Source organism: Penicillium griseofulvum (assembly GCF_001561935.1).
Source record: "Penicillium griseofulvum strain PG3 chromosome Unknown contig_80, whole genome shotgun sequence".
In the NCBI taxonomy this organism is placed as follows: domain Eukaryota; kingdom Fungi; phylum Ascomycota; class Eurotiomycetes; order Eurotiales; family Aspergillaceae; genus Penicillium; species Penicillium griseofulvum.
This window is the reverse complement of record NW_024467471.1, coordinates 849,839-876,382: the sequence shown is the minus strand read 5'-3', so window position 1 is coordinate 876,382 and position 26,544 is coordinate 849,839. Positions and strand designations below refer to the sequence as shown.

At 49.1% G+C, this 26,544-nt stretch overlaps 8 protein-coding genes across 8 annotated transcripts; 4 read left to right on the top strand and 4 right to left on the bottom strand.

Moving 5' to 3' along the window:
* Positions 1–162: 162 nt before the first annotated feature.
* PGRI_013490 (tRNA (uracil(54)-C(5))-methyltransferase) lies at positions 163–1,767 on the top strand (the record flags this gene model as incomplete). Its single annotated transcript, XM_040789062.1, has 1 exon — positions 163–1,767. One exon carries the CDS (start codon positions 163–165, stop codon positions 1,765–1,767), a length of 1,605 nt encoding a protein of 534 aa, XP_040646015.1.
* Positions 1,768–2,163: 396 nt separating this feature from the next.
* On the bottom strand, positions 2,164–3,675 carry PGRI_013480 (actin-related protein 3; the record flags this gene model as incomplete). Its single annotated transcript, XM_040789061.1, has 4 exons — positions 2,164–3,063; positions 3,131–3,483; positions 3,557–3,579; positions 3,641–3,675. The coding sequence occupies 4 exons, from the start codon at positions 3,673–3,675 to the stop codon at positions 2,164–2,166; spliced, it is 1,311 nt and encodes a 436-aa protein (XP_040646014.1).
* Positions 3,676–6,871: 3,196 nt separating this feature from the next.
* PGRI_013470 (TFIIH/NER complex subunit TFB4) lies at positions 6,872–8,049 on the bottom strand (the record flags this gene model as incomplete). The annotated part of the gene is made up of 2 exons (XM_040789060.1): positions 6,872–7,944; positions 8,004–8,049. 2 exons carry the CDS (start codon positions 8,047–8,049, stop codon positions 6,872–6,874), a joined length of 1,119 nt encoding a protein of 372 aa, XP_040646013.1.
* A 1,057-nt stretch (positions 8,050–9,106) lies between these two features.
* PGRI_013460 (UNC45-central domain-containing protein) lies at positions 9,107–11,670 on the top strand (the record flags this gene model as incomplete). The annotated part of the gene is made up of 2 exons (XM_040789059.1): positions 9,107–9,187; positions 9,244–11,670. The coding sequence occupies 2 exons, from the start codon at positions 9,107–9,109 to the stop codon at positions 11,668–11,670; spliced, it is 2,508 nt and encodes an 835-aa protein (XP_040646012.1).
* Positions 11,671–12,806: 1,136 nt separating this feature from the next.
* PGRI_013450 (glycerophosphocholine phosphodiesterase) lies at positions 12,807–16,620 on the top strand (the record flags this gene model as incomplete). Its single annotated transcript, XM_040789058.1, has 4 exons — positions 12,807–12,942; positions 13,030–15,861; positions 15,921–16,321; positions 16,399–16,620. 4 exons carry the CDS (start codon positions 12,807–12,809, stop codon positions 16,618–16,620), a joined length of 3,591 nt encoding a protein of 1,196 aa, XP_040646011.1.
* Positions 16,621–17,111: 491 nt separating this feature from the next.
* PGRI_013440 (uncharacterized protein) lies at positions 17,112–18,101 on the bottom strand (the record flags this gene model as incomplete). The annotated part of the gene is made up of 1 exon (XM_040789057.1): positions 17,112–18,101. The coding sequence occupies one exon, from the start codon at positions 18,099–18,101 to the stop codon at positions 17,112–17,114; it is 990 nt and encodes a 329-aa protein (XP_040646010.1).
* Positions 18,102–18,735: 634 nt separating this feature from the next.
* On the bottom strand, positions 18,736–22,287 carry PGRI_013430 (DUF3433 domain-containing protein; the record flags this gene model as incomplete). Its single annotated transcript, XM_040789056.1, has 1 exon — positions 18,736–22,287. The coding sequence occupies one exon, from the start codon at positions 22,285–22,287 to the stop codon at positions 18,736–18,738; it is 3,552 nt and encodes a 1,183-aa protein (XP_040646009.1).
* A 2,555-nt stretch (positions 22,288–24,842) lies between these two features.
* On the top strand, positions 24,843–26,098 carry PGRI_013420 (TauD/TfdA dioxygenase family protein; the record flags this gene model as incomplete). Its single annotated transcript, XM_040789055.1, has 4 exons — positions 24,843–25,071; positions 25,125–25,454; positions 25,513–25,887; positions 25,944–26,098. The coding sequence occupies 4 exons, from the start codon at positions 24,843–24,845 to the stop codon at positions 26,096–26,098; spliced, it is 1,089 nt and encodes a 362-aa protein (XP_040646008.1).
* Positions 26,099–26,544: the final 446 nt, after the last annotated feature.

Genomic DNA, 26,544 nt, shown 5'->3' with positions numbered 1-26,544 from the left:
TTATTTCGTTGTCGCTTTCCAACTTATATGTTTGCAGTACGGTCATCTGTTTGGCGGTTGACTTCTTCTTTGTCTTCCCAGACTCTAACGGCCCTTCAAGTGCGTCCTGCCTCTAGATTATATTACCACCGCCGTTCAACGAATGCGCCAGTCCCCGCAATAATGCAGAACGCTCCCAAAAAACACTTCGACGGCAAGCGCAAGAAGCCAAGAGTCGACAAGAACAACAAGAGTAGTGGACATGACGAGGTCCTGCTTTGCGACATCAATCAACTCATCAAGCGCAGCGAAACCGAGCAGGCTGAGACCAATGGCGACAGCGAGCCTCTGACCCTTCCCGAGAAGTTCACCGAGATTGATGTCAAGATTGCCGAGCTTTCTTCAACAGGCGATGGCCTAGCACTCGCCGAGAATGGAAAATATGTCTATGTTGTTCCCTTCACAGTCCCCGGAGACACCGTGCGGGTGAAAGTGGTCAAGCATTTCGAGTCATTGTCCTACAGTTTGACGGATTTCGTCAAAGTGATCGAACCGGGTCCTCAGAGAAACGATGCGCTGATCGGGTGTAAATACTTCGGCGAGTGTTCTGGGTGCCAGCTTCAGATGATGTCCTACGAGGACCAGCTTGCTCACAAACGGCGCATCGTGGAGAAAGCCTATGCCAATTTCTCTGGGTTGATCCCTGAGCTTGTTCCTACTGTTGGAGAAACATTTGCTTCACCAATGCAATATGGATATCGTACAAAGCTCACACCGCATTTCGCACATGGTGGCTGCGGAAAAGGTGCTAAGAAGGACGGCGAAGAACCGCAGGTCCCCCCGATTGGATTCACATACAAGAACCGACGACTGGATATGGACATCGAAGACTGTCCTCTTGGAACAGACATCGTGCGTCGCGGACTCACTAGTGAGAGGAAACGAGTTGCGGAGAACATTCGCTCTTACAAGCGAGGTGCGACTCTCCTGATGCGGGAGTCTACCGCACGAATCCCCAAAGACGCCCCGGCTCCTGCGGAAGGAGAGACTCCCACTGTCGGCGGAATTGCCGCCACTCCCAACGCAGACACAGGCGATGTGATTCGCATTGAGCGCGAAAACTACATTGAAGAAAAGCGCTGTGTCACAGACAACAATGCCACATCCTTCGAGTATGTCGACGACTATATCTTTAGCAACAAAGCAGGTGCCTTCTTCCAAAACAACAACTCTATTTTGTCCGGCTTCACAGAGTACATACGCTCGCAAGCCATCCCCGCAGGCAACGACCAAGACGCGAAGCCAATCAAGTACCTCTTGGACGCATACTCCGGCTCCGGTCTGTTCACAATCACCCTCTCCCCATTGTTCAAGTCCAGTCTCGGTGTCGATATTGGAGGTGATTCCATCGTTTCAGCACGCGAGAATGCTCGCGCAAACAATCTTCCCAACACAGGCTTCGCTGCTGCCGACGCTGCCACTCTCTTCAAGGACGTTCCCTACCCGTCAGACCAGACTTTGCTGGTTATTGACCCCCCTCGCAAAGGCTGTTCAGAAGACTTCCTGCGCCAGATGCTTGATTTCAAGCCGCGCCGTGTTGTCTATGTCAGCTGTAACGTCCATACCCAGGCTCGTGACGTTGCTGTTATGGTGCAGGGTGATGAGAAAAAGAATGTCCGCTATGAGATTGAGAGCGTTCGTGGCTTCGATTTCTTCCCTCAGACCGGCCATGTGGAGGGTGTGGCTATCTTGAACCGTACCTCTTTCCCTCAGATTGAGACTGTTTGAGTGATGGAATGTCTGAAAAGTAATACCTAGTCTTGAGCTTTTGTAGGCTATATATTTGCCTGATGTTGCATATTTCACGGCGTTCTGGGAGGAAAATCCAAAAATGCATGATGACGATAGTGGATATGTACGCTGTTTAATACATTTTCATTTCATTTTGGACTTTGTTTTAAAATATCCAGGCCATAGACTGCCAACTTGCTCTACGTTGTAAATTGGCATCGAGTCCACTGTAGAAAATGCGGATGAACACCGGCGCCAAACCGTTTTGGGTAAAAAGAAAATAGAGAGCACCACCGAAGTAAGAAAGAAAGAGATAAAACAACGAACTATGAACAAAAGGCTGAGCTACATCGATTGACAAGTATCTAATGATAAGGTTCACTCATTTTCCCCCTACGAGCTTCCTGGGCCACCAAGCAGCGCGAATCGCCGCACAATGCTGGGACCTATCTCGTCATACTCCGCCTTAGTGTGGCAGTAGCTCCGGAACTCAGGCGTCTGGCCCAGCAGACTACCTCCGAACCAGGGGCCGTGGCGCTGGCGCTTGTGGGTGACAACAGCAACATCGAGACCACCACTCCGTGCGCCACCGCTACGAGCCTCGGAGGCACGAATTCGTGCATCAACCAAGTGACGAATGTCACGCTGTAGACGACGACCAAAGTCCTTGTACAGAGTAGAACCACCAGAGAGCACAATGTTCTTATAGAGACCTCTCCGGACGTCAATCGGGGAGGACTGGATGACGCCGTCAACAACATTGGGGAGCGGGGTGAGGAAGTCGGACGAGTAGATTTCAGGGTTGAAGAAAATCTCCGGAGCGAGGAAACGTTCATATCCAATGTCAATGTTTACACTTCGCCCGTTTGGCGCAGTGACGGTGTGCTTCAGGAAGCGATCTGGCTCGCGGTCGTAACGTGCGAACTCCTTGACAATATCGGGGCTGACGTAACAGTACTCCTCCTTCACTTTCTCTGCTGTCTTCAAGCTGCTGTCAGGCTCGCCACGGTCACGTAGCAAGCTCTGCACGAAATATGTGATGTCTCGTCCAGCAATCGGGATACTCTTGATGGAGGACCCGATGACGTAGCCCTCGGCGACGGGGATAACGTGGGTAACACCGTCACCCGAGTCGATGACGGTTCCGGTAAGGGATCGGTCTGTCACCTTGGAGGATGTCCATGATGCGGCAAGGGCGAGAACTGCTTGCACAGCAATGTACAGACCGGCGCAGTTGAACGACTCGAACATGATTTCGGCGGTGTTCTCGCGGTTCTCGGGAGGGTTCAGAGGCTATAATTAAGAAATGTTAGGTCTCATCATGTTAAAGACAGCCAGCTACCATGCGTAGTCGCCTTACAGGTTCGGTGAGTAGGAAGTAGTGGTCCTCGGGCTCCACGCGTAGATATTTGAAGATCGAGTTCGACCAGAATCGTTCCATGTGGTCCCAGTTCTCAATCTGTCCATGCCTGATCGGGTAATTAACGCCATATCCTGGGCCATTGCCCGCAGCCAGCGCTTCATCGCCGATAAAGAAATCCAGGTCTTCAGTGCCACGCTTTGCAGACAGGTTGGAGCTACCCCCGCCAGTACCTAGGAATGAGGGCTTGTTTGCGACTGGGGGCCGGCCCCCGGAGCTCCCGGCACTTCCAGCAGCCCTAGTTGCAATTGCAGTCGGAAACACAAATGAGGGGGAGTCGTTACCGGCGAAACCTATAATAGTAGACGTAGTATGTCAGCCTAATCTGTGATCGCGAGCTCCCTAACCACTACAGACAGCACATACCAAGCTTGGAATAGCCAGTTCCGCTAGAGAGAAGTATATAGTAAGCATTAAATATTAATTTGATCCTTGTAGCTGTGAACTTACTTGTCCATGACAACGGCTGGGGTTTGGGACGCCATGGCGGGTGGTTGGGCCTGGGCACGATCACGATGTACGGAGCTGAAAGAAGAATAGGTGATGTACAGAACGAGGCAATAACGAGGGAATCGGCTGAATATCAATTGGTAGCCGAAATCGCCCTGACTTCAAGAGACCAAGAGGACAGGCAGACAAGGCGGGGGGAGATGCAGTGCCCGGAGGTCAGATTACCTAAGGGGTCACACGTCAACCCGTGGACATCATGTGCCGGGAAGTATCAAAATATCCTCAGTTTCAATGTTTTCTACATAAAAGGAAACAAGCAACCATTGAAGATATCCTGCCTAGGTGATGTCCACTTTTACCGCCTACCTTTCACATGAAAAGTGAAACTTGACAAAAATGGCAAGAACGACCAATGCTATGAGAACTCCCATAAATTTGCAACCTTTTCCTTTTCTTACTATCCATTCGCACATCCCCAATTCCTAAGACACTCTTTCTTCTTCATTCTTCATTTTTCTTCATTCTTTTATCATTACAACAATATCATTTCTGACGAATGGTGCACGTGCAGTGCTGCCCTTCATTTCGTGTATTCTTCCTCTTACCTCGACACGGATGGTCTTGCCGTAGGCTCTTGTCTTCTCTTGCTTCACTTCCCGTGCCAAAGTCTGCCATAGCATTAGAGCATTGGTTTCCAGTGGTCTTTTAACCCGAACGTCCAGGAGGTCAATTGCAAGTGCAGTACTCAGAAAGGCCTACTGCATTTTGATCAACAATCTGCGAAGCCCATCACGGACAAGTCCAAGGCTTGCCAGCTCACACGTCGTGTCCATACCGTCACTTTAGCCTGATCTCGTGGCAAACCGAATACTCCCAACATACCCAATTCGATATCTCATCTTTGATATTTGGGCGCAATCGGTGACTAGATATCTTACGCAAGACATCCTATCCTTGACCCGAGTCTGATACCTCGGTCACAGTCTTGTATTAGATCCAGATATTAACATGTCGCAACCTTTTGGAGATGAGGCCCTTTGTGCCATCTTCATTCATGCTGGGGCGGGTTTCCACAGCCATGAGAATGAGCACAAGCATTTGAAGGCCTGTGAAGTGTCAGTTGCAGTATTGTATATATTTGATGGTTACAGAGTCTAACAAGTGAATTGAACTAGAGCTGCACTCAAGTCCATGGCATTCTTGAAGGGTGGTGGCACCGCCATTGATGCCGTCGAAGCAGCCCTGATGGTGCTTGAAGATAATCCGATTACAAATGCAGGGTTTGGAAGCAACTTAAACGCAAAGGGAATGGTTGAGTGCGATGCCTCGATTGTCGATCATCTTGGGATAAGTGGAGCGGTTGGAGCCGTGCCAAGTGAGTTTGTTGCCTCTCTTTAGAAAGTCCTGCCTAACATCTGAGCCTACTAGACATCAAGAATCCGATCATGCTTGCTCGGAAGATTTATGACAAGTGCAATGTACAAATGGGCATGTCAAGGGTGCCCCCGAACTTCCTGGTCGGGGAAGGTGCTAAGGACTTTGCATGGGAGAATGGCGTCGTGATCGTTCCCAACGAATCCATGGTCTCGCCCATCGCTCTAGAGCGTTATCAGGTATGGGCTGCAGAGCTGGCAGAATATGAAAATGAAAGCAGCAGCGAAGCGATAGATCCCTGGATTCGCCGGCCCATGACTCCCATTGACACTCGCATCGAACGTCTTCCGAGTGCTTCTCAAGCCGACACTCATCCTGCTAGCCAATCGGCGGACGAGGAAATTAGAATTCTGCCCGATTCAAGCGGTTTTGCAAATGTGAAGGGGCGCCCGGCATCATCACTGGAGCATGAAACTCAGAAAAAAACCAAGCGTGCAAATCTCCATCTACCTGTGCAGCTGCCTACCTCAACCGGATCCTCATCTCGGGATGGCAGCCCTGATACCCCTGATACTGGAGCTAGTGAACAAGACGAGGAGGACAGTATCACAGACACTGTTGGCGCGATCGCCATTGACAAGTATGGAAACATTGCGGCAGGATCTTCTTCTGGTGGCATTGGCATGAAGCACCGAGGTCGAATTGGACCTGCAGCCCAGATTGGCATTGGCACCCATATTATCCCGCAAGATCCAACTGACCCAGATGGAACCACATGTGCAGTCGTTACATCTGGAACTGGAGAGCTCATTGCCTCAACAATGGCGGCAAGCACATGCGCGACACGGATGTATTACAGTCAGAAGATGGGTGACAACGGAGTTTTTACTCATGTCATGGAGGAAGAAGCTCTCAGAGCGTGGATGCAAAAGGAGTTTAACGGTATGTCATCTATTCACTGCTGGCATTTCCAAACACTAACATTTGTTTGCTTTTCTCTATTAGAACACGCTGCTGTGAGTAACAGCGTTAACTTTGGAGCCCTCGGAGTGGTCATTGTGAAGAAAACCAATTCCTCCATTGAACTCTACTTCGCTCACAACACCGAGTCTTTCGTGAGTCTTGCATTATTGTCACTACGTAGGACTGGCCGCTAAACATTCTTTTACAGGTCGTTGCCTCCATGTCTAGCAAGTCGAATATGCCTTCTTGTCTAATGTCGCGAGGCACGCGAGGACACATCGCCCAGGGAGGTTGCCGATTTAGACTTCACTGTAAGTTGTATCAAGTTGAAAATATTAACTGCGAATGCTGAACACAGATGATTTAATCAGAATTGCAATGGGTCCTTGATGGGAAGTACGACTATGTTGCAGCGAAGCCCCTTTGCTCTGCCGACTTCTGGTCTGTTGGTACTCATCATGGACATGATAGTTTTCGCTCTCAACCGCCTGTATCTGCTTCAGTCCATCCATCACCTTCGCATTCTCCGCGGTGGTAAACCCAATTCCCCGTTGTGTTTCATGGCCCTATGACACCGATGTGTCACTTACATGCCGAGGGCCGACAACACGAGCCATTGTTTCAATGGCTCTTTGCTTTTCCTGAATAGTCTCCTTTGGGACCGGGCACCAACAATGTGATCAGAGTATGTTTCAACAAGTCCCGGCCTCCACCACTGTGTATCTATTCGTTTCACAATAGTAAAATGAGGGCTGCCCCAAATTATTTCTTTGTAAACCAACTACATGTAGTGTTGCTCATAGAAACAAGCCCATTTGTGTTCCTGGAATTGATATTCAGGACCCAACAAAGGTTATTTCTTTCCCTATGATATGACCTTCCGCGGAAGAGATATCAAGGGCCCGGTGTAGGCGTGGACATAGGCGTCCCCGTACCGGATGCCCCGTTAACACGCTTCTTCTTTTTCTTCTTCCTTGGTAACAGAGCAGGCTTGGCATTATCTCCAATATCCAGATGTGTGCCACAAGTCATGCAGTCATCACCGGGGGGCGGCTCACAGAAGATACTGAGACAAATGGAGCACACGAATCCAACATCAACCACCCGTCGATGACAAAAGCAAGCAGCACGGAAATCCACATCCACCCGCGTTGGAAGAACCAGATGGCGACGCGAGCGCTGATCCGGTAAAAACGCCATCATCAGATACTGCAGCAGACCGCGTGGCTCGGAAAGAGCCATATAAACACCCTTGGTAGCATCAGACGCTTGTTGCAAGAAGACCGCATCGCCACTGAGCTTGCACACATCTATGGGAATGCTCAAGCGCTGGCAGGCAAATATACTGTTCATGATAGGGATATACTGGTGTGCAGCGTCGGTAGACCCGCTCACCGAAATGACCAAGATGCGACTCTGTAGCCGTTCGTCCTCGTTCGACGCTGAGTACCGATTCGTCGCGGTGCTCCCATTCCCGCTGCCCTCGGCTGCGTCTTCGGCGTTGGCGCCGCCGTGTTCCTCTGCCCAGGCGAGCGTGCGTCGGTTCGTGTGGCTCAGGGCAAGAGTTAGCGCTCCCGCTAGCATGGTTGACATGTTGCTGCGTAGATCGTCGCCTGTCGTTGAGTCCATTAGGTCTTTGAGGTTGCGGGTGACCTGCTCTTCAACGAGGCGGAAGGGGCGGTATTTGTTTGTTTCGGTTGGGGTGTCGGTTGTGCCGTTCATTGCGACATCGCCGTCACGGTCCGTGGAGTGCTTTCGGGGTGCATTGTGGGTTGGGTAGAGCCATGCTGCTTTTTGGCTGTGCGATGCAACGACGGCGACTTCGTTGGCGTAGTTGCAGGCTAGGTGGGCGTTGATGAAGACTAGGATGTTGGCGATTGCCTTGGAGAGTGGGAGGGAGTCTTCGAGGAGGGCCCAGGCGTGTGGGTTTGTGTCGATGACTATGGTGAGGAGGGATGGGGGGAGGTCTAGATGGTTATCTGGTTAGCTGGTTGTTCGATTCTTATATAGGATAGCGAATACGGACCGGTAGCTCCCAACTCATAATGCTCCGAGGCATCTACGGAATTCATTGTGTTGAGATACGGTGGATCAGTCGAGGCTGGTGTTCATTATTGTTGGCTGGGGCTCTGTGAGACTGATGCCAGGCCGATTAGACTGGGATCCCACTGCATGTACAGCCAGAATTTAATTTGAGTCCAAGCTCAAGCAGTATTCGGCACGTCAATTGAGGATCTTGAAGCGATAAGCCAGTCACGGGGTGATAACGACTGCTATAGCTCCGGAGTCGTTTCCCATATCCAATGTACCACTACCACCTACGTCAGGACTTTGGTTTCATACTCTTTTTTACATACATGAGTGCTAACACTTACATTCTAACACTGACTTGGCTCTTCTGGATCTTCAACTGACTCACAAGTGATTCGGAACCTGGGCCGGAGCTCACACTCCAATCGGATTGACTCCCACGCTGTGATGCCGTGGGTGACTGAAAGTACCTCGAATTTATGAGCATCTTTTGTTGAGATGTGTTCTGTTTCGGTTTGAAAGAAAGGACAAAGTGTCTCTCTTGGCATATCCCTTGAATGCGCCAAGATGTGACTATTGCATATGTATTCTCTACGAAAGATACCTTTCTATAGGGATCCAGCGGAATTAACAGGATCACCGGAAGGCTTGGAAGCCATAAAATAGTATTGTAACACCAAATATATAGAAAGACTCAGCTGAGTATATGCTTATCCGCAACGTGACGATGTTCGGTGATGTGGTTGGTGTCTTATCGGGCCAATTGATAATGGTGTTTCGTGCAGGAAATAAGATGGAGGTCGGTCTATTATTACAACATGTCTGGGGAAAAAAAAAGTATAAGGTGTCATAAGGAATTCCAACGGGCCAACGCGGCAATGTGAAATATTCCATATATATTAGTTCATCCATTTCTCTCCCACCCGTAGACCTCCTTTTCTCCTATATTCTCCCCCACATAGCGGTTGTCTGTTCCCACCTTATCTTTCCGCTCCGCCCCTCATAAGAAAAATCCTTGGAAAGCTTCTCTCATCCGCTTTACCTTCCCACTTTATAACCGGAGTCTACATTTCCGGTTTTCTCTCGCGCAACCCTGCAATGGTTCAAGCAACGGGAGAAGAACGCGCTGTACACCTGGCCCGAGAGGCTGTCGAACTGGTCGACGCGGGTCACCGAGAGGTAATCTATTTCTTGAACACCAGAAGCTAGCGGAGTACTGATATGTAACTGAATAGGCTGCTTCTCGTAATCTTAGAGAGGCCCTTTCGATCGCTCCTGAAAATCCTCAAGTGAAAGCTGCCTTCCTGAAAGTTCAGCATGAAGACAAAGACGGTCACCAGCTTCTCGATCTTTGCCGCCGATACACCACACAGAAAGATGAAAAGGCAGGCAAAGAAGCTGCTATCTATCTTCGGACAGATGGCCTGAAATCCCCGGAAACTGTCGCTTTGGAATGCCTCAAATTGTTGCTCGCACAGCGCCCGCACTCTCTCTCGACGACACAAGATGAGATCATATCTGGATTGGTGCGACAGAATGTCAGTGTTCGACAATACTTCTCTACAGAGCTTCAGACTTCTGTCACAACATTCTTCGATGAGATTTACGACCGAGGTGATGGAGCAGCGGTGTGTCTGGACACCGTGGTACTGGACCCCACCGTGTGGACATCGGAGGAAACACGATCCCACTGCGAGAGCGAACTCTTCCAGCTTTTCATTGCCAAGCTGATGGAATCAGGCCATGATCTGGATGGACGCTCTTTAAAGGGAATTACTCGACTACTCGCTGTTCACGCTGTTGAACTCGAGCATTTGATCGACGATGAAGGGTTCGAGGTGATCCTATCATCCTTAGACAATCGGTTGCCGCTAGAAGTTCGGAGCCAGGCGACCTTGGCTACTGCGAAATATCTCGAGGTGGCTAAAGAGACGGGCGAAAAGAAATTTTTGACATTGATTATGAATATCCTCGGCAAAGGCCGTGTCAGCGATCTGATCGTTGCTTTCTCTGCGGTGGCCGCCGTCTTCCCCGTGGCTCCCTCTGCAGCTGCCAACCTCTTCTTGTCGGAAGAATTCATGGCATTCCTCCTCCCGATGGCATCGCGAAATCCCAAGAGCAAAAAAGTGGAACTTCCCGTTCTGGAGCTTCTTAATGCGGCTTGCATTAACCGTCCGTGCCGCGAGGCTGTTTCAAAGAAATTTGGGGAATGGTTATCACATGTCCTGACTAATGGAAGTGATGATTGCTCGGAATTGGCTGCAGTGACCCTGGCAAAGATTCGGGCATCCGAGCCTGAGAAACCCTCGGCTGGCAACGGTAAGGTCTTGGAACAAGACAGCGAGTCTGAACTAGTTCACCGATTTATGGGACTGATGTCTGAACAAAAGGTTGAACACAACTCTCACGCAATCGAAGGATTGGCTTATACTTCGGTAAAGCCGTCCGTTAAGGATCAACTTGCCAATGATCCGGTTTTCCTACGAAACTTCATTGCGGCTATGAAACAAAACACCGGCGACTCATCCGTGCTCTATGGCGGCTTGATGGTCGTTTTAAACCTCACCAAATTCTTACCCAACCTATCTGAAGAGCAAAAGAAGATGGCACAGCTGAAGGACTACGCGGACCCATCTACCGCGAAGACAGCACCAGCAATCGATATTCGAGACGAAGAGGAAGCTGTCCTGAGACGATGTGGGGCTGTTATCGACGCAGGAATCATGACTCTGCTTGTTGAGTGCGGCCGGCTTTCGTTGCCTTCCACCAATGAGCTCACGGCAAAGATTCTACAGAACCTGACTAGGCCTCAAAAGTCCCGTGGAACACTGGCCCAGCAAGGCGCCGTGAAGCTGTTACTTGGCCTTGCAGCCCCGAAGCAGAGTAGCTCTGGCCCTGTGACAAACGAAACGACACGCATTGCATCCCATGCGCTGGCTCGCATCCTTATCTCCGTTGACCCTTCACATGTTTTCCCATCCTCCGGATTTCCCCAGGTTACCTCTGCCGTCCGTCCCCTTCTATCTCTCCTCTCATCGCCCGAGACGGCCTCGTTCTCCGCCGACCAACCTCGCGACCTACTCCCAGTGTTCGAAAGCCTCCTAGCTCTGACGAACCTTGCTTCATATCCCCATGACGACTCCGCACCCGAACTCATGGTCCGGGAAGGCTGGGCTGCGGTGGAAGATCTCCTTTTGTCTAGCAATGCTCGGGTTCAGCGAGCTTCCTGCGAATTGGTTTGCAATCTGATGACTTGCGAGTCCGGTATCATTAAGTTTGCGGATGGCTCCAAGCAAGCGGCCCAGCGCCTTCACATTTTATTGGCTCTGACCGATGCCGATGACGCTCCGACACGACGGGCTGCCGGCGGAGCTCTTGCGATGTTGACGGAGTTTGATGCTGCCATAGCTGCTGTCCTGGACCGACCACGAGGAGTTGAACTACTCTTGGGATTATGCCAGGAAGATGATGATGCCCTGGTTCACCGAGGTGTGGTCTGCGTTCGCAACTTTACTTGCCTCGCGACAGGTGACATAGGTACCCGCGCCAAAGCCGCCATTCGTGCTGCCGGAGGCATTGATATTCTCACTGCGTGTCTCAAGAAAACGAAGAACCAAGCGGTGCTACAGGCTGGGGTAGAGGCCCTGAAGCCACTGATTTAATAGCAGACATGACCGTTCGCATTTCTTTTTCGGCACTCTTTTTATGTTTTCCATTTGCATGTGGCTCTCGGATTGATCCAGTGGAGTTTTTATGATTCTTTTTTTTTTTTTTCTTTTTTAATGTTTCCGAGATGACCTGATGAGCGACGGATTTAGCGATTGCTTTTTTCTTACGCCTAAGGGAGGCGTGGAATTTGGCGCAGCAATGGCATGGCCTTTTTTCACATAGAATTATGAATTTTTTTTTGACTTGAGCACCTGATATGATTTTCTAGGCCTATAGTTGTAGGGTCACGGGGTACCTCCACCAATCTTGTAGGAACTGGCATTCCTGAATAACCACATACATATTTTATGTATGTACATATGTATGTATTACTATGTATCTAGGTACCTACTGGTACATATGTAGTGTTATTTCTCAGGTATTTTCACCCTTTTGAAAGTTACAAAACATGTGAATCTGGGGTCTGCAAATATCGCCGATCCCGCATGTGGGGGCCAAGACCAATTTATTTGTAGGATATGACGTGGGAGAGAACAAGAAATTTGAATTTGTCCACACCGCAAATTTGAAATATATTACATTGACATACTGTACACTGTGTAAATCTCAATTCTGTGTTCTGTACTCTGTACGCACAATGTTCTAACACTACACACACAAAGATAGAAACAGTACCGTGGAGACAACTTTCGTGGGTCGACAAATCATCGTCAGTCCAGCGCGCACACCTCTAACCCGTTCGCTTTTAGAGCTTAAACATTTCTCCTTTTACAACTTCTTGACTCCACGCTCTTTCTGTTCAACCTATCCTCATCCTCTTTCTCTAGGTGTGCAAAGTATCCCTTCCATATCCCCGACATTCCCCAAGACAGGGTCAGGTGCATCTCGAAGCTTTTGTCTCTTTGTCTCCCTTTTACTCCGTCCCCTATCCCCTCTACACATTCCAATGGCGTGGTTCATTTCCTCTGCCTGCGTTCGACCGCTCACCTGATCGCTTCCTCGTGACACTCAGGTTGAAATCCGAATCCCCCCTCGATTGAAAACCCTTGGACATAGTTGGAAATTGCAGATAAAAGGTGGAAACTGAAAGGATCGTGAACTGAACTCGGGAGTCCTTGGTTTCGCCAGTATGAAATTCGGCCGCAATTTGTCGCAATTCACGGTCCCCGAGTGGAGCACCTCCTACATCAAGTACAAGGCCCTGAAGAAGCTTATCAAGTCTGCTGCCGAGCAGATCAAAGCGGGTCAAGATCCTGATTTGGCTGGTAAGTTGAGAGCTTCATCGCCTCAAATTTCATTATTTTGAACCATTGAGCGCTCTTCTAACCAGGTTTTTGTGTTGGTGCTTATAGGTTTCTTCTATAACCTCGACCGAAATGTTGAAGATGTCGATTATTTCTACAACAAGAAATATGCCGAGTTCGCCCGCCGTTTGAAGCTGCTTGAGGAGCGCTATGGTTATTCCATGGAGGGTCGCCATGCTCTCGAGCCCGAGGATCGACATGACCTACGCGAGGCTCTATTGGATCTACGGTACCACTTGCGCCGCTTACAATGGTATGGTGAAGTTAATCGACGTGGCTTCGTCAAAATCACAAAGAAGCTGGACAAGAAGGTCGGTGCGCAGGCCCAAAAGCGTTATCTAGAGACTAAGGTCGATCCCACCCCGTTTGCCTCCAATGAACGCGTGTTCAAGTCTCAGGAACGCATCAATGCTTGGATGGCTATCATTACCGACCAGTCTAAGGCGGAAGAGAAGGTGTCCGATGACGCGAGCTCCACCCATTCTTCCCTTTCATTGAAGCGTGGTTCGGCCAGGCCTTATCTTAATCTGCCTACTAGTATCCTCACTGCCGTCGATGATGCACTACGCAAGGATGATACTCACGTCTTGCTCGAGTTGCTTGAGACCTTGAAGGCCTCTGCAGATGAAGTTGGAGACTCGGTTTATCCTAGAGTTCTCAGAACCCTGATTCAGCGCTCTATCCTTCACCACTCGCGCGCTGTTTTGGCTCTTCTCCTGAATCGAGTGGATACTCTAGAGGAAGACGATGATATCAACAGACGTAACTGCCTTCACCGTCTGGTCATTTCCATTGGCCGTGAACAGCCCACCAGTGACTCCGAGCCAGCGGCCTCGATGGTGCTTAACTTCCCTCCGGAGACTACCCGCTATATTACCCCCGCGGCGCCTCCGACGCTCCAGCCGCCGCGTGCTGTGGTCAAAGAGGAGCACATGCCTCAGCAGCTGGGCCGCGAAGATCCTGCTGTTACCCACCTTCAGTCCCTATTGGACTCGCTGCGCCCTGACCAGCGGGAGTCTTTGATGGCCAAAGACCTTTCTGGACGCACTCCGTTGCACTACGCGGCGCAGTATGGTTTCAAGGTCGTGTGTGAAGTCATCATTGAGCACCTCAGGGCATGGGACATGTTCGATGTCAGTGATGGTATTGATGGTCCTCTCTGGCAAGACAATGACGGCTGGGCCCCGCTTCATCTGAGTGTTGTAGGTGGCCACCCCCAAACCACCCGGTGTCTCTTGGATGCCGAACACCAGAATGATCCCTCGCAGGAACGGAGGATCATCAGAAAACAGGTCTCCAAGTCTAGTGCGGTATTGGCACTAGCGACCAAGGCCAACTTTATTGATATTGTCCAGCTTCTGGTGGATGCTGGCGTGGATATCAACTACCAAGATGAACAAGGAGAGACTGCATTGCACGTTGCCGCCCGATTTGGACATGACGAGTGTGCCCAAATTCTGCTGGATGGTAGCGCCGACCAGAAGGCAGACACAGAGTTAGCCGAAAACACATATAGCTGGACGCCGCTCTTCATTGCCTGTGTGGACGGATCTCTGAGTGTGACTAAAATGTTAGTTGCCGCGGGTGCAGACGTGGAGCGTTTCGATTCCTCTGGATGGACAGCTAAGGAGCACGCGGCCCTGCGAGGCCATCTCGACATTGCCCGTTGTTTGGCAGAAGTTAGTCCAGGCCCTCCCACCACTGAGCTCGATGTTTCATCTCCTACTCCAACCCTCCCTGGCTCCGAGTCCTCCTCTCCTCCAAGTGGGTCGTCCCTCACTGACCGCCGGTCGAATGCGCCAGGCCCGACTTCTGCGAGCTCTGGTGTACGGACAACTGAACCCATCAAATCATTTGGACACAGATATCTCACCGATGAGAGCATGATATTGGTTAGTCTGGGAACTATGGACATGCGCAAGCCGCTCGAGACAGTCAGCCTCGATCGCATCCCGATGGAGAACGCACATGCCACTCAGCTGGACACATCTTTGTCGATGGTGGTAACAGCTAGTGGTGCGCACGGTGAGCCGGAGGTGATTGACTTGCCTGTGCAGGACAATATCTCAACCGAGCCAATTGTCTTCCACACTACCGATCCGAGCAAGGTGCGCCTACTTTTCGATCTTGTCCCGACCTATGCAGGATCAAAGGAGAAGATTGTCGGCCGAGGTGTCGCTTTGCTTTCTAGCATCAAGCCCACTGTCGGGTCGCACCGAATCAACCTCAAAGGTGATTCCACTGTTCCCATTGTTGCCGCGAATACTCTTGAGGTGATCGGGTCTGTGACTTTTAATTTTCTCGTTATTACCCCCTTCAAGCACCCGAACATGTCCATCACTGGCAACCAAACCTACTGGCGCTCGATGACCTCAACCATGGTCATTGGACACCGTGGACTGGGTAAGAACATGGCCGGCCGCAATTCATTGCAGCTGGGTGAGAATACTGTGGAGTCGTTCATTGCTGCGGCCAACCTGGGCGCCTCATATGTTGAGTTTGATGTACAGCTTACGAAAGACCACGTGCCTGTCATCTACCACGACTTCCTAGTCAGCGAGACGGGTATCGATGCGCCTGTTCATACCATGACCCTCGATCAATTCCTTGGGTTGGGCATCGGACGTTACCGTCATGCCCTACCCGGATCCGTGAAAGTTGGCGAGTCATCTGAGTACGGCCCGCGCCAGCGCTCAATGTCTGTCGGCGGCTCCGAGTACGACCCTACCGAATTGACCGAGAGGATTAAGCACACACGCGATTTCAAGAAGAAGGGGTTCAAGGGCAACACCCGCGGCGAGCACATCCAGGCCCCATTTGCCACATTGGAGGAACTATTCACCAAGATCCCGAAACCTGTAGGATTTAACATTGAACTGAGTGAGTTACTACAGCTTCCCTAAGAGCAGCTATTTCGTCGATCTAACCAAGGTCGCTAGAATACCCCATGCTCCACGAGAGCGAGGAGGAAGAAATGGACACATACGCAATCGAACTGAACTCCTTCGTCGATACCATCCTGACCAAGGTCTACGACTTGGGAGGCGGGCGCGACATGCTGTTCTCCAGCTTTAACCCGGATATCTGTCTATTGCTGTCTTTCAAGCAACCTTCCATCCCCGTTCTCTTCCTGAGCGACGCAGGTGCCTCCCCGGTCGGTGATATTCGCGCCAGCAGCTTGCAGGAGGCCATTCGGTTCGCCTCGCGGTGGAATCTCCTCGGAATCGTCACCCAGGCTGAACCACTAGTCCTCTGCCCGCGGCTGGTCCGCATTGTCAAGGAGTCCGGTCTTGTCTGTGTTTCTTACGGAACACTCAACAATGACGGCAACAACGTCGACGTAAGCTCTTTCTGTGCCCTTCGTTATCCGTGTACACTCAACCCCCAAACAACCATCTAACCATGCTATCCGTACAGTACCAAGTCGCCGAAGGTATCGACGCCGTCATCGTGGACTCCGTGCTCGGCATCACCAACGGCCTTATCCAGCGCCAGAACAAGGGCGAGCGTACCCCCGGCCCGTCGCCCAACCCTTCGGCCGTTAGTGATCTGGCAGCCGACATCACTGTCCCGGCTCTTGAGCGGGTAAAACAGAGCACCCTCTCACCGGATGTCAATCCTCCTAGCACTCTTCTGTAAGATTTGCATTGTCATGTATCATTGCATTCTCGCCTGGGAAGTGTGATTTGTCGACATTTGTTGTGAATAGTTTGCATTCGGCTTGTGCCAGCTTCAACAGCTATCAATACCAGTTTTTGATATTCTACTTATTTCTGTGTTCTGTGGATTGTGTAGGCTTCTGAGTTTCATTCTGCTGGCGAGAAATAAATGAGCCAAAATATTCACTAGTTATTTCATTTCTTGAATATGTCTTGCAGTTTCCTATTTGTAATTCGGCCAATGCACTTCCGTCAACTGGCGAGTGCATGGCAAAAGAACATTCCGACTCCCAATACTACAACTTTATATCGTTTATTTGCGCGCACCAAACGTATCTCCGTTTTTGCATTATACATATCAAAAATGAAGATGTACGCTGGTACTCCCAACGCTTGGAAAAATTGGTGAGACTGTATCTACTGCGCGCGATTCTCATGGGTCGTCAATATTGCCGAGATCAATATAACAGGTCAACTGGAGTCATCACTATCCGTTGAAGAAAAATGGGCGGGGGAAGCTTCATCAGGTTCAGAAACCCCTTCATCGCCCCAGTCCCAGGTGCCATCAAGAATTGTCTTGACCCCAGTAATACAATTCATAGTCATCGTATCAGAATATGGGTGCCTGTGACACAGAATTTTGAACACTTTGAGGCTTGGGTTTTGTTTTGCAATCTCAATACCTGTCGTAGTCATCTCTTTGTATAGGTCCAACGCCCTCCTTGGCTCGGTACAATGATGACTAAATCCTGCGGAGAATCGATCGACATTTTGGAGGCTGAGATTGATGATGAGGCTCTCAATTTGTGATGGAATGGCACTGTCACCCCGGGGGAATTCAAGAATCTGTGGGCAGATTCTACACAGGCGTAACCGCACCGATTTCAACGAGGGCATCTGGAGCGCTAACAAAGGACAAATATGTACAGCATTGCTCATTTCTGAACCGTAGGTATCGATAACAAGATGTGAGAGGTTCGAGGTACCCAGGACGGTCAAAAATTGAGTCGGGTCCCAAGTGGAGATATACTGCTGGCGAGGGGCCAGCGGATTGTCTAGGTCAAATTGGCTGCGGACATGCAATGTGAGAGATGCTAAATGATTGCTCCGTTCAACCAATGAAGTGAGTATTTCATTGAATTTCGCGATATCTCGCTCAGCGGGCCAGTCCTCCGGGCCATGCACATCAATTGTGAGCTCTCGCAAGAAGGCCTTCAGTTTTGGATACACATTGTCGGGTACTTGTACCAACTGCGTCGCACTGAGCTTGAGGTCCTCTAGTAGGAGGGGCTTTGCAACCTCATACCACAACTTGCAGACCAATAAGCCGCAGGCTTCCTGTTTGCGAAGCTGATCGCTTCCTATAAAACGAATAATCATACATAGGATTTCAAGTGGTAGGGTTTGCAGTGTCATTTCTAGATTAGAGGAATGGTTGAGGACAATGAACCTTTGCAACATGTGAAGTTTTTCGGGAGTTTAAATTCGATCACATGACTGACGTTGGACCTTGAATGATACTTTTCTTAGCAAGGAGGCGCCCTTGCCAATTGAGCTCCACAGTTCCAACAGGTAGGGAACGTGACCGGCTTAGCCGGTTTGGCAGCTCCTACCATTGGGATGATAGATGTTGTTCTGGCAGGAGCCCGAGACGGTGTTCATGGAAAAAGACGTCTTATAGTTGGTGCTGTTGACTTATATGGCCGCAAAAAGCAAGGAAGATTGTGAAAAGCTTGAGAGAATGGAGGACAATGGAGTTGTGAGTCGAAATTTAGGACTGGAAGGCCATTTGTATAACCGTCCTACCTCTCTCACAAGGAAATGCGCAGAGCCGCATGGCCTACTGGTGGTAGAGACCTCGTAGACATAGACATTGTAGCTGTAAGCCTACGTTTCATTTCACATGGGATATACGTACGGGCACTGTGCATTGAGGAGTTTTCCTATAAGATGTGTGACTCGTTGATACCCAATAGACGTTGAATATCGGTTCAAAGTTATTCAGTTATGTTGCGAGTAAATATTCTGAATCATTTGGTACATAGCAAATACGTCGGATAATATATATGATACCTCTATAGAGATGATGATTGATCTATATGTTTCGGACATCAGTCTCGCTCTGAGATACGTCCCATCCGCGGGATTCATCATCCGAGTCAAGATATATCATGAATTTGCCCCTGCTTCCGGTTTCTGTACCTACACCCAACGGTTCAGAGGTATATTTCCCATCTCTCCAGCCCAAATAAGCACGACATTGGCCAAAAAAGCTAGATTGAAGCGGTTTATCTTTTGGATGCATCATCTCCAACGCCTGTCGATCTATGAGATCCGAATCTGCCAAAAGACTCGCAACAGCTGCAATACTGCATGGATTCTTCGGCAGAACATGATCCGTATTCATAATCACAGAACCAAGTATACCCAATACAAGCATAGCTGCAAGGATTCCTTCTAGAATCCGCGTTGAAGTAGCATCTTGAACCAACCGCAATCGATCAGGCATCGTGATATTCCCGACTAGTCTTGCTCGAGATATTGTTTCATTCGATGTGCGACGAGAGAAATAGTTAAATTGCTGTGCGGTAATAAGTCGTATCTGGCGTTTGATGGCGTTGATAACCTTTTCGCTTTGGTCTGCAGCTCCAAGGTCCTCGATTGGAATGCCGTACTTCCCGGCAATCAGGAAATGGAAGAATGCGTCCATCATGGGGTATGAGGCTCGGTCACTTAGAACCCACCATTCGGACATCGGCACGTAGACATCTGGAACGAGTTTTGCGGATGACTCGTCGGGAATCGGGGGGTGGTTTGGGGTAATTTCTAGGCCTGGTAACTTCAGGCGTATTGAAGCATCTATTGTTTCTGCATATTGCATGCATCTGAGGGCTGTTATGCTCTTGACAGATGTATTGCTTAGCTGTCCCCAAATGTATGAGTTTGTCCAGAGCTTGGGACCGGGATTCATGGGGTCTGGATTGGAACATGGGGAGTGGACTGAGTATCCGAAATTTTGGGATTGGAGCTGTTTCCCGCTGAACACTTCCTGTGTCCAATTTCCCACTGCGGTGTTATTTGAACAAGACAGACGGGGCAAATTAACGGTCAGTCTAAATTTGTCTGTTGAATTGTTTTCCATGGTGATGTTTGGATTCAAATATGCCCTCGTTTGGAGCTGACAGGAAGGAGCAGCTCTCAGTGCGGACACTTGGATGTCTACATAAGAGTTTTCCATTGAGCCTAGACTCAATACAGAATGCGGTAGTATTTCAGGGAGCACAAGGTCGTCCCATGTCCAACTTGGAAATGTGAGGTTGTCTTGGAGAATGTATTTAGCAGTCACGATTCCCGTGACCTCGCTGAATTCATCTATGTTCAACGCCGCTGGAGCAATGGATTTAGGGTTTGGAAAGCTACCATTTTGTGTAAAATTTGAACCGAGGTGTCGAGGAACATCAGTGGCTGAGTATAAACCACTGGTGACGATGGTAAGAAAGAAGGCAGCCCCAGTGGCCAATGTTGTTGCTAGAACCGCAAAATGCCTCGAGCCAACTGCAAGGAAAATATGGTGTAGTCCGAGATTGTCCAGGAAGCTCAGTCCCAAAGAATGTTTGAGGGTGGCACCAGTAGATTGCTTCAAGCGGGCGAATGGGGCAAGACAACGTGTATTGAAATCCATGCTCGAGTAGAAAATACTTATTATCACCATAATCGACGCGGGGATGATTGTCCACAGGTAGTGCAAGTATTCATTGAAAGAAATATCTGCGATGCCGTTCCCTGCCTGAGAGAGGTGCAGGACGACCTCCAAGGCTGCAATGATCATGGCAATTATGACAAAGCCAGAAGCTCGAGAGACAAGGCCTGGGAATGGCTTCCACGCGACGTATTCGGATGGAGGATTGAGGTGGTCTAGCTCATGGTAATCCCCGCTCATGCTAAGAATTGCACTGCCTCGGGGTGTGTTTTGCGAATAGTAGTATTGACCGGCTAGGCGACTATAGATATCCTGCATGCTTGCTGCCCCAGTACCGCGGAGAGACTGTCGTAGATCCTCGCTATTGGCTAGAATGGTTACAATGGATGAGATATAACTCGGGTTCCATTGAGCTAAGGTCTCAGGCGATACAAAGAAAATCATGGAGCCCAGCAGCAGGACTCCCAAAGAGAGCAAGGCTTCCATCACTCGAAGGGGTACTTGCGATACCAGCACTCTATTCTCGTGTACAATCGCCTGGCCATAGGTTGTTGCTTCGTGTTGCGATCGAGCCAAATGCAGAAGCTGTGCGGTCATCGCGCGATAGTATGACACAGTTACATTTTGAAGCACATCAACCTCAAAGAGGGGCTCAAGGTTGGGAGTTGCTCCTGTGAGCCACATGCCAAGTGCCACTTGTGTTTGAGCAGAAAAGCTGCCTACAACTCTTCGATGCGATTCAATGGCTCTGAAACCATTGGTGTTTTCAAAGCCACTAAGAGCCGGGCGAATAAGGTTACCAGCCGTTAGGCCTGGCAAAGTCGCATTTTGAGATTGAAGAGGTTCAAAACGAGCATTCGAGGATGATTGGGATGCCTTAGCTTGTGCCTTGAGGCTCATAGACATCAGTGATGGTTTGCAGATCAATGCAACGGAGCGACGCAATGTTTTCTTAGAGTCGTCGTCGTCTTTGCTCTGAACGATCTTGGCTTCTTGGCTGGTAGCCACAACGCGTGTGCCCCCAGGACCATTTGTATTGTCGCACTGTCCTTCTTGCAGTGTCGCTCCAATTGGGACGTCATTAGACATCATCTGGAGTTTTACGTTCGAGATGTTGCATGACGGGGTTTTCAGATCGACGCGGCATAATAGATCGCTTGAATAATTGCCTGCCGGCCAACCCTTAACCGTCACATCAGCGACCTCACAGTCCAGATCTGCCATTAAACCTTGAATGGGGACGGTGATATTTGCATCTGATGGAAGAGCCGAGGCGGAGAATTCCTGAAATGCGAAATTCGCAGTTGAACCGTCGGGGAAGGGGAGGTTATCGAAAAGAACACCGTTGAGAATGTCGTATGCCTGCAACCCAAAGCCATAAAGTGTGGAGTTTTCGATGTTGAAATTACTGTGCATCTGAATCGGAACATTGGACTTTTGAACTTGAACTTGTTGCAGCGAAAATAGACCGGTCGAGAAGATGACGAGAAGGCGGAGAAGTATTGACGAGGCCACGCCAGAGGCGACGATAAAATGCTTGTTCTTCAAGGCTCTCCATATAGATATCATTTGCATCTCGGATATGTAGTCTAAGAGCACATTCTTCTCCGCTTGTTCGGGTCCATGAAGCAGGGAGTACCACGGTGCACTCTGCTTCGCTTGGAACTCAACCCGCGACCAAAATGAGGCGACGATGGTGAGGATTGCGGTAGGGCCATAGGTCCAAAAGTAATGGCGACTTTTGTTCGAAGATGCGATGCCGTTGTGAGCTTGAGATATTTGGTTGAGTGTCTCTAGAGCCGCTATGATAATGCAGAAGATGATCGCGAAGACAAGTAACACTCCCCTTCGGAGATAGCATGGTCGCCATCTCGGCGTTTGATCTTGAATGTGATATTTGTCCGAGAATGAACTCTTATCTGAGCCGGTATTTGTCTTCCAGGCCATTTTCAGGGCCGATGTCTTTGCGGGATGGTCTTTTTCGCCAAAGAGGGAAAAGAGTTGGGACCGCAAGGAGCGAAACCCTCTTCAAAATTATTTCATCGGATTCCTGTCCCATCTGTACGTTCGAAAGGGCCTGGTAACAAAAGTGTCTTTTTTTAGCCCCATTATCTTCTAGCCGCCGAGGCTGTCAGCATCCACCCCGGCGGTTAGAGGAAGTGACACTGATTTGATGGATGCTGTAGAGTTATCATGAAACCCATGTTGATCAATTTCCGACCAGTTAGAGGTATTTTCCTTTACAACTAACCAATAAAAGCTACTTTAAAGCAAGTGGGTGTATTTGCGATCATCCCCGCGGGTTCCTAAACGGGGCGGGGACCTTTCAGGATCCTTGTAGGGCGCTAAAACCAATAGGTACGTACAATGGACCGGAGCAATAATTTGAAAATTTGAAAATAGAAGGCAACCTGTGACATCTAGTCATCTCCTTGGATGCTATCGACTGCAAATTGTCACTTGAAGAATTAGGATAGTGGGCCGACAACTGTATCAACGAGTTTCTTCCAAGGTTAGCTTATGGCTCTTTTGCCAGCCAGATAAGCAGGAATAGTATATACGAAGTGGCTTGAATAGAGAAATAAGAAGATGTTAGGCAGAAATTAAAAGAGGGAAGAACGTGACTTTTAGATAAAAGGCACTTCCGAAAATGGAAGCTATCCGACTCTGACAAACCTCAGGCTTCCACGCGAGAATGAGATAATTTCACAAATCTCATGAGTCAGTTGGACTAATTTGGACTGTTTAAAGCTCGATGCTGATATCTCTGCACTTAAATCCGTTTTATGTAAATTCCGTAATAACGGTCTGGATCTTCTAGCCTCTAGATCGTATATAGAACATTTATGTTATCGTGAGTGTTGAAAACATTTCTACTGATAGGAATTTGACAATTTGCGCTTTTGTCAAATGTATTCGTTGGTGCTCCATAGCTGACTCGTATATAATCGTAGTTTATTCTTAGTTTAGCGATGTGTGTATTTCGGAATGGTGTGATATCAGGCCCCCAAGATGCCATTCTCACTAACCCTTGACCCGTGTTGACCCTTGACCATGATCACCTCACATCACAGTATAATTGTTCAATACTTGGCTCGATGGTGCGAGTGCCAAATGATCTTTGGTCAGTAAAATCATGTTCTAACGCAAAATGTCCCGATGAAATCGCCCTTGGAGGCTGTACAAAAACACCCCAGACAACCTAGACTTATCATAGGTGGAAGGAAATGGACAACACATATCACAATTTGGTTGCAATAGCTTTGGATCGGCTAGATGCCACTATCCGAATGAGTCCATCTCAGTATTCACAGGGACTAACACATACTCACAGGGAGAAACCATCATTGTCAGCCCAATCATTCGCGATGACCGAAGCTAAGGATCCCTGCAAAATCAAGAACCAATTACGTCCCACATGCTTCAAAGATTCTCAAGCCGATACGTTGTCCCACCTACCTGACGGGCTTCGGATTCGACACTTTCGTGACCAATCTCCTGGTTATTTCTAGCGAAGCGCTGCCTGTTTTCTTCATTCTACTCCTCACATATGTCTCGGAGGTTAGTATCCTATTGATTTCGGTGGCTATAATTGACCAAATATGAATACTTCCTTCTTGGTCTATCTATGTGTGGTTGATATTGACTGCATACAAGAGATTGTCCGATGCAATATACGGCAACCACGAAGGATGAAGGAGATAAGCGATTGGATTTCAGATTCGCCCATTGAGTACTCCGTACCTGTCTGACCATTGTGCTTTAGTACAATTACAAGTGAAGAAACGGGAATAGCCTGCCTTAGTCCGTTAATGAATGGGGGTTACTCCGTATAGTTCTGATATTAGAGCAATGAACACAATTTTCACTTGGCTTATGCTGCATAAGACTATAAAACGCTAGTTATTACAATTGATTCATTATAGTCAAGTGTCGATCTAGCGCAAGATACTCCCCTTTTTGATGCGATTGGTCGGACCTACATGGCGTGCTTGAGTAGATGCATATAGTATGATGTCCGTCCAGCCAACGAATAGTTAATTTAAAATAAGCGAGCTGTGAGATTATCGTGCATTAATCTGATTGAATGCAGCTTCTGACCCTACCTCCTATAGGCATGGTGTCGTTCGTAATCGACCATGTTGCGCAACCTCCACTATATATGATCCCATCACAGTGACAGCTCCAGATGGCAGGACGTCAACCAATTCCTGGGGAAAATGACGAATGTCCAGTTTGACAGCAGAAATTGACTGTTATCTACCAGAACGATCAACATATAAGACGTGCTTTCGTTCTAACTGTGCGACAACCACGTTCCAGATCTGCGGGGTTGTGACAATGATGGCTGGGCACAACAACGAGCAGATGTCGCAAGCGGATAACCGGCAACTTCCTGAACCTCACGGAGTATAAGATGGACCTCATAGTCCCAGCTGTAACTTTCCAGCATCAACAACCAACGCGAACCAACAACTACTACTCCATCCAACACCCTTACTATGGCATCCGCTGTCACCCAAACCGCACCTACGGTGGTTCCCATCGTCGAGGACAAGATCACACTGACAGGTCTCGCACGTGAGCCCCTCAAGTCCAACGGAACTCTCGATGCGTTCGAGTCCTTCGATGTTACTCCAGTCATTGGACGCGAATTTCCCAACGCCAACTTGAAGGACTTCCTGCGTGCTCCCAATTCCGATGATCTGCTCAGGGAGCTTGCTTTAACTAGTTAGTTATATCAGTGATCAAACATGATGGACAGAACTGACATACCATCTTAGTCTCGCAACGAGGAGTTGTCTTCTTCCGCAAGCAGGATAGTCTAGACAACGACCTACAAAAGGAGCTTGTCCAACGACTAGGTGAACTCTCCGGCAAGCCAAGCACATCTGGACTGCATATCCACCCAGTAGCAAACTCTGCTCGGGAGCACAGCGTCAAGGACGATGAGATCAGCGTGATCAGCTCCGCAAGCCTAGGAAAGCTGTACAAGGACAGGATCGTGCGAAAGCAGAGTGCGCGCAGGGAGTGGCACAGTGACATCACCTTCGAGCCTATTCCTAGCGATTACACTCTCCTCCGTCTCACAGAGCTTCCGAAAACCGGTGGAGGTAAGACCAAATTTTATACTCTCTATGAAATGGCCCAGGGAGACTAATTCTCTTTTAGACACCCTGTGGGCCTCAGGATACGAGGTTTACGATCGTATCTCCGAGCCCTACCAGAAGTTCCTAGAGAGCTTGACCGCAACCTATGCGCAGCCCGGTTTCAACGAAGTCGCCAAACGCAACGAGTTCTCAATCCACCCTGGTCCTCGTGGTGCGCCTGAGAACGTCGGAGAAGAGCTCCGAGCTGAGCACCCTGTCATCCGTACCAACCCTGTCACCGGTTGGAAGAGTGTCTTCGCTGTTGGCTCGCATGTGCAGAGAGTCAATGGTGTTTCCGAGGAGGAGAGCCGTCACCTTCTCGACTGGTTCGTAACTCTCATTGTTGAGAACCACGACCTGCAGGTGCGCAATCGCTGGCAGAACCCGAACGATCTTGGTATGACCCTATGATTCCTAGAAATTTACAACCCCCATATCTAACTATTATTATAGCTATCTGGGATAACCGATCGGTCTACCACGCAGCAACTCATGATTACGAGGAGCTTGGTCCCCGCACTGGACACCGTGCTGTTGGCCTTGGAGAGAGGCCATATCTGGATCCTAAGAGCATTGGAAGACGGGAAGCTCTCGCTAAGAGCGAGTAGGTGGTTTTCGCATAATCCCCTTGGAAGAATAGTCTCCTCTGATGCAGTTTAATGAAAATTCTTGTTTCCAAGCACCATCTACAAATGCTACTTCGGAATCCAGTGCTTTTTACTCGAAAGACTTGATATGTAAAGAGAATATCCAAAAAGGATATATGTTTTGCCCTTTTAGTCCTTACAAATACACTTCCGACCCATGTGGATCTGCCCAGCTGGGGAGCCGAGCCGGTCGGCTTCAGCACGGGCCTTGGTTGCCTAATGTGGAAATAGTCACTTTCCTAATCTGGAAGTCAGATTCAGGACTGGATTTCCCTAAGGATATACAGATTCTAGTCTGGGTATTTTTACCAAGATTTGGCTTTGCTTTACCATGTGAATAAGTAATCTTTAGACTATCAACTATAAAACTATCTTGCACTGACACATATGGCACTATCTATATTATA